A 12,086-nucleotide genomic window follows, 5' to 3' on the forward strand; every position below is an offset into this window, starting at 1 on the left:
GCCCGCCGGGAGGAGCCGCTGACGCCATCGCGGCGCGCCCGGCGCGGCCATGGCGGCGGAGGCGGCGGTGGTGCGGGTGGCGGTGCGGGTGCGGCCGCTGCTGCCCCGGGAGACGCTGCGGGGACACCGGCCCTGCCTGCGGAGCGATGCCGCCACCGGCGAGGTGGCGCTGGGCCGCCGCCGGTTCCGCTTCGCCGCCGTGCTGCCCGAGGCGGCGGGGCAGGCGGCCGTGTACCGGGCCTGCGTCCAGCCGCTGCTGCGCGCCTTCTTCCGCGGCTTCAATGCCACCGTCTTCGCCTACGGACAGACCGGCTCCGGCAAGACCTACACCATCGGGGAGGCCAGCGTCGGTGAGTCTCGCCGCGAGCGGCGGCTCCGTGCCCGCCAGCATCCCTGTTCCGCCAGCATCCCTGTTCCACTAGCGTCCCGGTCCCGACAACATCCCTGTCCCGGCAGCATCCCGCTCCACCAGCATCCCTGCTCCTCCAGCATCCCTGTTCCTCCAGTATCCCTGTTCCTCCAGAATCCCTGTTCCTCCAGTATCCCTGTTCCTCCAGCATCCCTGTTCCTACAGTATCCCTGCTCCTCCAGCATCCCTGTTCCTCCAGCATCCCTGTTCCTCCAGTATCCCTGCTCCTCCAGCATCCCTGTTCCTCCAGTATCCCTGCTCCTCGAACATCCCTGCTCCTCCAGATCCCTGTTCCTCCAGTATCCCTGCTCTGCCAGCATCCCTGTCCTGCCGGCATCCCCACTGCCCCCCTGCCCTCCCCACCAGCCCCACATCGCCACCTCCTTCCATCTCCATCTCCTTCCCTTCCCAGCCAAGCCACCCACACCACCATTATCCCAGCCATCTCTCCCAATCCACCAGCCCCACAGATGCTGCTGTCCACACCCATTTCAGCACCTTTTCTCTCTTTACCCAAACCCAACTGCATCATCATCATCTCCATCACTTCCAGTTTCACTCCCAAACAACCCTTCCACCCTGCCAGCCCCTCCAGCTCAAGCCAACCTCCCCCCACCATCCCACCCCCAGCAGCCTTTCCTTTCCCCCTACCTATGTTTCTGTAGCCACCTCCCAAAGGTGTGTCTCCACACCTTTGAGATCACAGTGTCTAGGTTTCTCCTCTTTCACTGCAGGACAAGTGACAGGACCTGGTCCTCCACCAGCTCTGGAGGTGGTGGTGATAGTCCTAGGTCCTGAAATAAACCTGAAGGAGAGGGAGGTTTGCAAGTGTTAATCCTGTTCATTTTTTTATATGAAGGAAATGAGGAAAGAGACAAGTTTTTCTTTCTGGTTTAATGGCATTGTGATTTCTTGCAGAGGATGTTCTGTAAGCATTTCAGTCATCTTCAGTTAATTGCCTCGTTTGTAAACACTAAATTGTTTCATAGTTTTAATGTACGTCTGTTTTCAGTCTCCCAGTTCAGGCTATCATTCACCAGATTTGGGAATTGCAATTTTACATGGCTGTTGGAGACAAAAGGTAAAACATTTAAAATTCAGACAGTGAAGTGCTGTGGCCAGATACAAGCAAACAGCAAGCACCGAAAAAAGAGAAAAGCGTCTCACAGTTGGGAAAACTTGTGGAGTCATGCTGGCTTCAAAGGACAGCACACTGCAGCTGCAGGCATGGTGTTTGACACTCACTAAAATGCTGAGGTGCTTTTTCGTTCTTGAGGAAGGATTTGAAACAAGCAGCTTTGCTGGAATCCAGCACAGCAGTGGGCTAGGATTTGCCCACAGGTCTTGTGGGATGTTTAATCCAGGTTGCAAGGGCTGAGCTGTGGGAGAGTTGTGAGGCTGCTCCTTTCCAGCTGATGTGTGTTGCAGGCGGGTTTCTGACCTCAGCTCCATCCCCAGCCAGCTTGGGCTCCCTGGATGCTCCATGAGCGTGTGCCTGTCTTTGCCAGCTTCCATCAATGAAGACGAGCAGGGCATCATCCCACGAGCCATGGCTGAGACCTTCAGGCTCATCGATGAGAATGACCTGATCGACTACACCGTCCGAGTGTCCTACCTGGAAGTGTACAAGGAGGAGTTTCGGGACTTGCTGCAGGTGGATACAGCCAGCAAAGACATCCAGATCCGGGAGGATGACAAGGGGAACATTGGTATGTGTGGCTCTGCACTGGCTCTTTTTCTCCCCATGTTATAGGCCAGAGCTGGGTTATCTATCCATGAAAGCAGAGCCAGATCTTGCCCCTCCATCCCTTTGTCTCGTGCAGCAGTTTGCTGTGCTTAATCTTGAAAGCTGGTCTGGGCAAGGCCCAGTACGGGCAGGGTGACAGCACCAGGCTGTGCCGAGGAGCTGCATCCTCAGGCAGCCCATCCCTCCCAGCCACAGCTGCCTTTGCTTTGCAGTGCTCTGCGGTGTGAAGGAGTCAGAAGTGGAAGGGCTGGACGAGGTGCTGAGCCTGCTGGAGATGGGGAACACAGCCAAGCACACGGGAGCCACCCACATCAACAGGCAGTCGAGCCGCTCGCACACCATCTTCACGGTGACCATGGAGCAGCGGCGCGGGGCTGGCCGGCTGCCCCTGCACCACCGCCCCCCCGCTGTGCCCGCCGCCGGACAGGTCCTGGTGTCCAAGTTTCATTTTGTGGACCTGGCGGGCTCAGAGCGAATTGTGAAGACGGGAAACACAGGGGAGAGGCTGAAGGAGAGTATCCAGATCAACTGTGGCCTCCTGGCCTTGGGCAACGTCATCAGTGCCTTGGGAGATCCTCGGAGAAAGACCACCCACATCCCGTACAGGGACTCCAAAATCACCAGGTACCACTGGGAGCAGGACCCCCCACGTCTCATGGGCTCAGCTTACAGGTCTGCCCTCTCTGTGGGTTTTTCTGTAGGGAATCTTGAGGAGCAATGAGACCAGGATAGGAATGCAGGCCTAGCTTATTGCAGTGCTGGAGACAATGAGGCTTGCTAAAGCTGAGATGAGGTGTTGTTGTGGGTTATCCTGCCCTTCCTGCCTGTCAGGGAATAAAAAATACTCCCATTAGACTTGTTTAATGGTCCACAGTTAGTTCTTAGCTTGGGCAGGTGGCCTTTGCAATCTCCAGCAGGACTCCTGGCAGTACATACCTAGCAGCGATCACAGGGTCAAGGACCTCCCAACTTCAGGAGTTATTTGGATGGAGACTTGCCATGGTGCAAACTGTTAATCCTCTGCTTAATGATTCCATTCACCTCACTGTTGCCAAACCAACTACAGAGCAAGGACATCATTTTCCTTGGGCTTAACCTCTGAAAAGTGTTGAAAACTTTCCGTTTCCTGTATTATTTTGTATTTCTGCTATTTTAATCCCTGTGCTCTTCCTTAGGATCCTGAAAGACTCTCTGGGGGGGAATGCCCAGACCGTGATGATAGCTTGTGTCAGCCCCTCGTCCTCTGACTTCGACGAGAGCCTCAACACGCTCAATTACGCCAACCGGGCTCAGAACATCCAGAACAAGGCGGTGGTGAACTGCCGCAAGGAGACGGAGCACATCGAGGAGCTCCACCTGCAGATAAAGAACCTGCAGAAGGCGCTGGAGCAGCGGCAGCGCTCCGAGACCCGCATCATCCACCGCTCGGGCAGCGCCAAGCGCGGCGCGCCGGACGCCACGGCCCGGCTGCTGGCCGAGTGCGCCCATTACCGCACCTGCACCGACGCCGCGCACCGGCTGCTCACGGAGCTCCAGGAGGACAGCAACCTGACCGTGGAGCAGATCCTGCGCGTCAAGGAGTGGCTGTGCGCCGTGGAGAGCGAGAGGAGCGAGCTGACCTCGGCCGGGCTGGATAGCGGCATTGAGAGCACCTCCATGGAAGAGCAGGGACCGGAGGCTCAAGGTTCAAAACTGGCAAAAGCCCAGGTAATTGTGGGGTGTTGCAGCTCTGAGGTACATACATCTCATGGCCACAGCAGCCCCAGCACAGCATGATGGAAGGGTCAGGAGAGGCGGGGCAGGAGAAGTAACCTGTCCAGGAAGCCCTAGGGAGGCAGAAGGACATAGTCTTCCCAGCAGGCAGGGAGAAATTAGATTCAGCTGCAGCTGAGAGATTTATTGCATAGGAAGAATCTGGGTCTGCAGAGCTGTTGTGTCCTTGCAGAGATAGGAAGGGAAGGACAAATGCTGATGCTGCCTCTCTTTTATTTTGGGGATCAGGTGAGCACTGAGAAGAAGTGTGAGTCCATCAAAGATGAGCAAGTGGCCAAGCTACAGAGGCAAGTGGAACGCCTGGAGGAGGAGAACCGTGATTTCCTGGCTGCCCTGGAGGATGCTATGGAACAGTATAAGCTGCAGGTATTTCTGGGCTCTGCTCTCTTTGTAGGAACCTGCCCCACTCCTCTTCTTCCTGCCCAGGGGTGCTCAGCCCAGCTTTCAGGTTCCTCTGCAGTGGGTCTCAGATCAACTTATATGTAACCACATTTTTCTCATTTTTTCCTAGAGTGACAAACTGCAGGAGCAGCAGGATAAGATCTCAGAGCTGCACGTGCGCTTGGAGATGGCAATGCCAAACCTGTGTGTGCCAGGACTGCTGGAAAATCTTCACCTGGTCACTGCCAGCCAGAGACCTCACACAGCCCCGCTGGATGCTGCCCCGTCCCATGGCTTTGGTGGGGTTCCCTCTGGGCTGCTTCCTGAGCAGAATGGAAGAGCTCTTTGCAAGAAGGTGAGGGCATAAGGCCGTGCCACTGAAGAACTGCTGCCTCTTCACTTGGCTGCTCTCCACTGTAGGGAGAGCTTTTGCCCTGCTGTTCAATGGGATACTTGTCAGAAGTGTGGTTCAGAGGACTGTGCTCAGTGTTCAAATTCAGAGTTTTACAACTCCGGCAAAAATAGCCCAGCTTCAAAACTGAGGCTTTTGCTTTCATGTTGTGGGTGAGTCCCAGAATTGTTCAGTGTTTGAGCAGCAGAAGCACAGGCAGCTGGGTCTGGCAACACCGGTTCTCTTGAAAATACACTCAATCCATTTTGTTGCTTTTATGTCTAGCAGTGATGCTCAGCTGGGAGCCGCTTTTTCTAACACTGGCTCTCACACAGCTTGTTTCTTCTCTTTCCAATTCTGTGCCCAGAAGCTCAGCAGCAGCTCCTCCTTGCAGAAGGAGGAACTGGCAGGCTGGCACCTGTGGATGCCAGCCTGGTCAGGGAGAGAGAAACAGCAATCATTTCTCACAGTGGCATGTGAGAATTTTTAGGGAGTTGTAGGAATGTGTTAACTTGTTAGTCTAAACAATCTGCAGGTGGTGTTTTCTGTTCCTCTCAAGGATGGTGTGTGAGAAAGATGTTTTTATTAACTAACCAATCAAATAGAATGTATCATATCAGTCTATTTAAGCCGAAGTTTCCTTTCCATTGAAGCCTTCTTTTCTTCCTTTTTGCACTGCGTCTCTCATCTGTTCTTGTGTCATTCTTGGTGCAAGGGTGACAGGCACCCGAACCACACACAGCACCTGACTGGTGATTCTGAGGTCAGAGAGGTGATGCTGAGGAGGGAGCTCAGCCAGGACTCAGAGAAGCCATCAGAACTGTCCTCAGGAGAAGAGATGGAGGAATGGGAACAGAAACAGTCCCTATCCCAGTGCCGGTGAGTTGGGGCTGTCCCAGCCAGCTGTCCCTCTGCGTGTCCCTGCCCCTGGCTGTGACCTGGCTGCCCCACCGCTGCAGCTCAGCTCTCATTTCTGATGTAGAGGCAAATGCTGCCTGTGGGGTCAGTGATGCTGCTGATACACCTTACTGCTCCTTGGGGAGCTCATTACCATCATTCCTGACCACAGCTATTGTTTCCATCTCCTTCTGAATCATGGATCATGGATCATGAGGGTCCTTACTGGGAACAGCTTTAGCAGTGCCCAGACCAAACTGATTAATTTGCTTCTCCTTCTAGAAATGGGATCCAAAATTTGAGCAAGAAAGAGATTTTCAAGTGGAGCGAGGAGCCAAGTGGAGGCAATGCCCACTCAATGCAGGAGGAGCAGGGGGAGCTGACAAAAGGCAAGTAACACCCATAGGTTGTTGGATAATCTTCCATGGGCTGGTGGTGCTTCACTGGAAGATCTTGATGTCCTACCTGGATGTGCCCAGAGGACAAAAAAGGAGCAAAAATGGAGCCCAGCTACTTTTGTTAGGGAGAAACTTGAACTCATAGGGTCTGGCAAGGGTGTATGCTATCGTAGAAGCTTCAGGTGACTGGGCAATGCTGTGCCAGACTCCAGCTACAGATCCAAGATCAGATTGCCATTCTGTCACCCATCTGCTATGATAGGACTTTCCTGACCTGGGAATCTGTGTTCCAGAAGTCTGTGGGAAGCGGGAGTCACTGCTTGGTTCCTGGGAGCGCCTGCCAGGGAAGGACTCTGAGTGGAGGCTGGTGCAAGCACAGCAGAAGATTCGAGAGCTGGCGATCAACATCCGCATGAAGGAGGAGCTGATCACGGAGCTCATTAAGACAGGTGCAGGGCTACTGGCAGGAATATGCACCCATTTGCCATGAAATCTCCTCCTACTTGTGGTGCTTAGTCTCTTACTCCATCCTCATCTTCTCTCTCTGTGTTGTTTGTGCTCAGTCTCTTCCCCTATAAGCAGCAGGGCCTTGTTTCTCCATCCCTCCAGCTGACAGAAACCCTTCCCACTGGTTTGTCCCTTCCCTGGAGTGGCTGAGGGAAAGGGAACATTCAGTCTCTGTAGCGAAAAATACTTGGGGAGAGGGAGGAAGGGTCAGGATTCTGGCTGTAAGAGACGGGGCTGTGTTGCAGGCAAGGATGCCCAGGCTCTGAACAAGCAGTACAGCCAGAAGATCAATGAGCTGGAGCAGGAAGCAGAGCAGGTGCGGGCAGAGCTGAGCGACAGCCAGAAGCAGCTCCAGGAGCTGGAAGGCAAAGAGCCGTGGGACCCTGGGGAGAAGCGCAAGCTGCAGGAGTACCGCACGCGCTTGGCGGCCGCGCGGAGCAAGGCACAGGTGAGGGGGAAGGGCTCGGCCCACCCCGGCGCTGAGCGGGGGCAGAGCTGGGGGCATCTCTGCAAAGAGAGGAGCTGCCGAGGCCAAGGGTGGTTTTCACCCCCTGGCAGGTTCTGCGCAAGAAGAAGCAGGCGACAGAGAGGCTGGTGTCGCTGTCGGCGCAGAGCGAGAAGCGCGTGCAGGAGCTGGAGAGGAACATCCAGCTGATGCGGCGGCAGCAGGCACAGCTGCAGCGGCGGCTGCGCGAGGAGAGCGAGCAGAAACGGCGCCTGGAGACAGAGGTGAACAAGGGACAGCACCGAGTCAAGGTAGGAGAGGGCAGGAGCAGCTGTGCTACTGTGGGGTTTGTGAGGATGACAGTGGGCGGGCTCTGATGTGGTCTGTGATTGTCTTGGAGAGCATGGAGACAGCTCTATCCAAAGAGCTGTCCCCCAGCCCCTGGGCAAACACATCCCACTCCCCTCCATGCTCAGGGCTGCTCTTTCACATGCAGGAACTGGAACTGAAGCACGAGCAGCACCAGAAAATCCTGCGCATCAAAACAGAGGAAATTGCGGCTTTCCAGAGGAAGCGGCGGAGTGGCAGCAATGGTTCTGTGATCAGCCTGGAGCAGCAGCAGGTACAGACAGCAAGTCTGCCTCTGCTTTCCTGTTCAGAGGGGATGCTGGGCAGACTGCAGGCTGATGGGAGAGATCTGAAAACAGAGACCTGAGCCCATCTCACCCTTGAGAAGGACAGTCCATAATGTCATTTGCATCTAATAGCAGAGGACTTAAGATCTTCTCTTAGCCCAGAAACAGGATCTCATCTAAATGCTAGCACTGGTAAAAAAGTTTTGAAGTTTTGTCTGTTAGCAGAAGGGTGATGAGAGATGTGCCCTCCAAGAACTTGACAGCTGGGAATTTAGTTTAGCTCTGCCTTGTGGAGGAGATGGAAGGATAAAACCAGGAAGGATAGCCCAAAGTCTGGGCTATGGGGTTTAGCAGAGATGGAATAAGGACTCTTGTTCGGATCTCAACTCCACTGCTCTTTAGTCCAGCAGTCCTGGGCATTGCTGCTGCTGTCTGCACACACGCAAGCCTTTTGCTTCTCCCTCCATCAGAAAATTGAGGAACAGAAGAAGTGGCTGGACATGGAGATGGATAAAGTTCTCGAGCAGCGCCAGGCCCTGGATGAACTGGAAGATGAGCTGAGGAAGCGGGAAGCTATTGTGGCCAAAAAGGAAGCCCTGCTGCAGGAGAAGAATGGTCTGGAAAGCAAACGGCTGCGCTCCAGCCAGGTAAGACAAGAGTGTGACACCTCAACCCTTTGCTTGATTTCCAGCAGAGGTGGAGGCTGGAAGACCCAGGTGCCATCCTGGGTCTGGCTGCAGGCCAGGATGAGGTGGCGTTGGGAAGTGGGTGGGAAATCTTGTCTCTATGAAAGAGTCTGGTTGTGCTGTGTCTCTGAGCTTGCTGGTTTGGTAGCCCTTGGCTTATGTCTGCCTGGGAGGGTCATGACCTAGAGAGGGAGTAGAACGGGGCTGAGGGCCTGACTTGCCTTCGGAGCAGATCCCCTTGAGCGTGCTCTGCCGCAGGCCCTGACAGATGACATAGTGCGCGTGTCCAGCCGCCTGGAGCACCTGGAGAAGGAGCTGAGCGAGAAGAACGGGCAGCTGCGCCACGGCAGTGCCCACGACCAGCAGCAGATCCGCCAGGAGATCAACAGCCTGCGCCAGGAGAAGGACCAGCTGCTCAAACAGAGGCTGGAGCTCGACAACAAGCTGCGTCAGGGCACGCTGCTGTCCCCAGAGGTACCTCTGCTGGGGCTGGGAAGCAGGAGGCTGTAGGAGAAATGTAAAGACTGAGCATGAGGTCATTGGCAGATTCTCCTCCACATCCCTAACTGTGCATGTCCCAGCTTCTCACCAGCACTGTTGACATGACAAGGAAGGCTAGGACAGGGTGAGACAGAGCAAACCCTTTGCTTCTTGGTAACAAGAGCTCTGCCCTGGCAGGAAGAACGGATCTTGTTCCAGCTGGATGAGGCAATTGAGGCTCTGGATGCAGCCATTGAGTACAAGAATGAGTCCATCACGTGCAGGCAGCGAGTCCTGCGGGCCTCGGCCAGCCTGCTGTCGCAGTGTGAGATGAACCTCATGGCCAAGCTCAGCTACCTCTCCTCCTCCGAGACACGAGCTCTGCTCTGCAAGTACTTTGACAAGGTGGGAGACAACTGCCCTCTGTGCTGGTGGGAGCTGTATTTCACTTAGTGGCTGTTTGTGACTGCATTAATAGCCAGCCAGAACACATAATAACCATAACAGAGCTTGACCAGACTTGTTAACAAAAATGATGACCTAACCACACTCCTCTTCTCCTCAGTTTCAAGCTTTCTCCTTGCATCATATTGTAGTTTTGTCCTGTAAAGTAAGCCCACAAAGCCACAGCACCATGACCCCTAGCTGGGAGAAGGGTTTAACTAGTCATAGGAGGCATGGATCCCTGAAGTGGCTCTGCCACATCAGTGCAGCCACACCTTGCTCTTCCCTCCACAAGGCAGCTCTGACATCCCAGCACTGCTAATCTTCGTGAGCTGTACCAAAAAACTAACGTGACTGGGGCTCAGTGGGGCAGGAAATCTTCCCAGGCATGAAGGAGCTGAAGTGTTCCTTGCTCTTGGGCCCTGGCCAGGTGGTGACACTGCGAGAGGATCAGCACAGGCAGCACATTGCCTTCTCAGAGCTGGAGATGCAGCTGGAGGAGCAGCAGCAGCTGGTGTACTGGCTGGAGGCGGCCGTGGAGCGCCAGCGCCTGGAGATGGACCGCCAGCTGACCCTGCAGCAGAAGGAGCACGAGCAGAACATGCAGTTACTGCTGCAGCAGAGCCGTGGTAACCCCCAGCTCTCCAAATGGGCAGCAGTGCTAACTGCTTTTGTCTTTCACAGGGCTCCCAGGCTGAAATAGTCTTGTTTTTGCTTGTAGAGCACATGGATGAGGGGCTGGCCAGCAGCAAGCTGCAGTATGAGGCGAGGATTCAAGTGCTGGAAAAGGAGCTGAGCCGTTACATGCGGGCAAACCAGGAGCTGAACCAGAGACTGAGTAACATGAACCTCCATCCTGGACAGACCAAAGGTGAGAGGAAACCCAGGCTAGAGCTCTGCTGTTCTGCCAAATTAAAAGGGATGTTCAATTCCCATGCCTGGCAGTGAGAGAGAGCTTGGAGCAGTCCAGAGCAGTGCATGTGTAAGTCTTTCAGCAGCTGCTATACAGGCACCAATTTTGATGAGAAAAGTAGAAAAGTAGAGACCCTGATACTCTCCTCACTGTACCCTCAATTTTTCCCAGCAGGGATGGAGAGGAGCATTCATGGGGCTGGGGACAGAGCTGCCCCTGAGCTTGGCACCTGTGAGGAATTCAGCCTCAGGGAGCAGCCCGTGCCTCCAGCTGCCGCTGAAGAGAGCCCTCGGGCCAGGGATGAGAGCAGGGACCTGGTGCACGCCCCTTTGCCCTCGACATGGAGGCGTTCCTCGCTGCCCAGCGACAGCCCCGGCGACCCTCGGCAGAGGGACACAGAGCACTCGCTGAGAGCGGGGCAGCCCCACGAGCTGCTCCCACCACGGAGCCTGGCTGCTGCTCCCAAACCCCGCCGGGAGCTGCGCAGAGCCAGCCTGAACGTGAGCCCAGTGCCTTATCACCCAGCCATGATAGACGTGAGGAAAAACCCGCTCTAGAGCCGGGCTTAATGCTCACCTGGCACAGGGCAGGGAGCAGCAGGTATTGACCTGAGCTTGAGAGCCCTCCTGCCACACAAATCAGCCTGGTGACAACCCTGTTACATTTCAGAGGCCTGAGGAAGAGAAAGATGTGACTTGTTGTCATGAGGGAGTTGAGTGTGTAAGGTGTGGGAGCACCAGCCTACATTCTTCATGTTGCTGTCAGTCGAAGCTTTTCCTCTGCTCCCTCAGCAGCTTAAACACTGTGAAGCAGGAGACACTTTGCTTCCAGGCCTCTTAACACTAAAAACTTGTTTACAATGTGGAATTCTCAGCTGAAGAGCTTGCTCATCCCTGGCAGCCTCAGATGGAGATGCTCTGCAGTCCTGCAGAATTTGTACATAGCTTTTTGTAGTAACTTCGGGTTTTTTACATTTCTACTATAACTTTTCTAATAAAGCAGTGTGAGTTTTATGAAATGGTGACTTGTCAGAAGGGCCACTTAGTTCGGGCATGTAGGGAAGTTGTATTTAAGTCTCACTGCATGGGAAGTCAGCTGCTGTCACATTGTTGGCCTAATGTTTAAATATCTGTTTTGTTTAAGTAGCCCCAGCCACATCTAGTAGGCCTCTTACATTAAATTGCCACAGGAAGAACATCTCCAGCCAGCAGCAGAATTGTCTGAAATGTCCATGATAAAAGGAACTCTGGTTCTGTTTTTCTCTTGCAGCCTCTAAGCTGCTTTAAGCAGCGTTTTCATATTGTTGAAAGAACTTCCAGTCTGGATTTAAGAGAGACTAAATACAATCCTGCAGCTTAACGCTGACAGCTCAGGAAGGTGGACTGAGTTTAACTCTGGCAGAGCAAGAAATGAAAGCCCAGGTATCTGCCTTAAGAAAGGCAAGGGGTAGGGGCAAAGGGCTGCTTGACCACTTGATCCTAAAAAACAAGCCACTGCTTCAGCCTGAAATGAGAACAGCTACCACAACTTAAGGAGTAACATACCAAGTTAAAAGCCAGCATTTGATATAACAACCACCTTCTGATCTCCTACATCCTTGACCTTAACTGTAGTGGTGTCAGTGAGGAGGAGATATTATTGAGGGCTCTGTATGTGGTTGAGGTACTCAAGATTAAGTTCAGACACTTCATTTCCTGCTGTTGCAAAGAACTTCAATAGGAAAAATAACAATCCATCCTCCTTGGAAGTAAGTAGCAAATTTGGAGCTCCAAGCTTGTGTAATGCCACATCCTTCAAGACGGTGCAGCTGTCCCAGAAGCAAAACAATCACTGTTAAGCACAGGATTCCATTCCTCTTCCCAGTGGGAAATTAACAGCTTTCCTGCAACAAATGGTGTGTCCAGGAAACAAGTTCCGCTCAATCCCATCTAGCCCCTCAAAGCCTTAAAGCCACCTAACAAACCTCTGGTTTCCCAGAGG

The 12,086-nt window shown here is 53.9% G+C and overlaps 1 protein-coding gene across 2 annotated transcripts; it reads left to right on the plus strand.

Moving 5' to 3' along the window:
* Window positions 1–49: 49 nt before the first annotated feature.
* KIF7 (kinesin family member 7) lies at window positions 50–11,124 on the plus strand. Of its 2 annotated transcripts, none has more exons than XM_053955017.1 (18): window positions 50–350; window positions 1,918–2,118; window positions 2,369–2,780; window positions 3,332–3,863; window positions 4,158–4,295; window positions 4,441–4,665; window positions 5,417–5,580; window positions 5,881–5,987; window positions 6,290–6,445; window positions 6,749–6,951; window positions 7,062–7,259; window positions 7,445–7,570; window positions 8,054–8,230; window positions 8,528–8,743; window positions 8,948–9,154; window positions 9,624–9,822; window positions 9,915–10,064; window positions 10,278–11,124. In XM_053955017.1, the coding sequence occupies exons 1-18, from the start codon at window positions 50–52 to the stop codon at window positions 10,661–10,663; spliced, it is 4,098 nt and encodes a 1,365-aa protein (XP_053810992.1). In that variant the 3' UTR covers window positions 10,664–11,124. The 2 variants fall into 2 exon arrangements, with proteins under 2 accessions (XP_053810992.1, XP_053810993.1); XM_053955018.1 differs by having other exon boundaries at window positions 10,281–11,124.
* The last annotated feature ends 962 nt before the right edge of the window (window positions 11,125–12,086 follow it).

The sequence above is a fragment of the Vidua chalybeata genome, chromosome 13 (genome assembly GCF_026979565.1).
Source record: "Vidua chalybeata isolate OUT-0048 chromosome 13, bVidCha1 merged haplotype, whole genome shotgun sequence".
Lineage (NCBI taxonomy): Eukaryota > Metazoa > Chordata > Aves > Passeriformes > Viduidae > Vidua > Vidua chalybeata.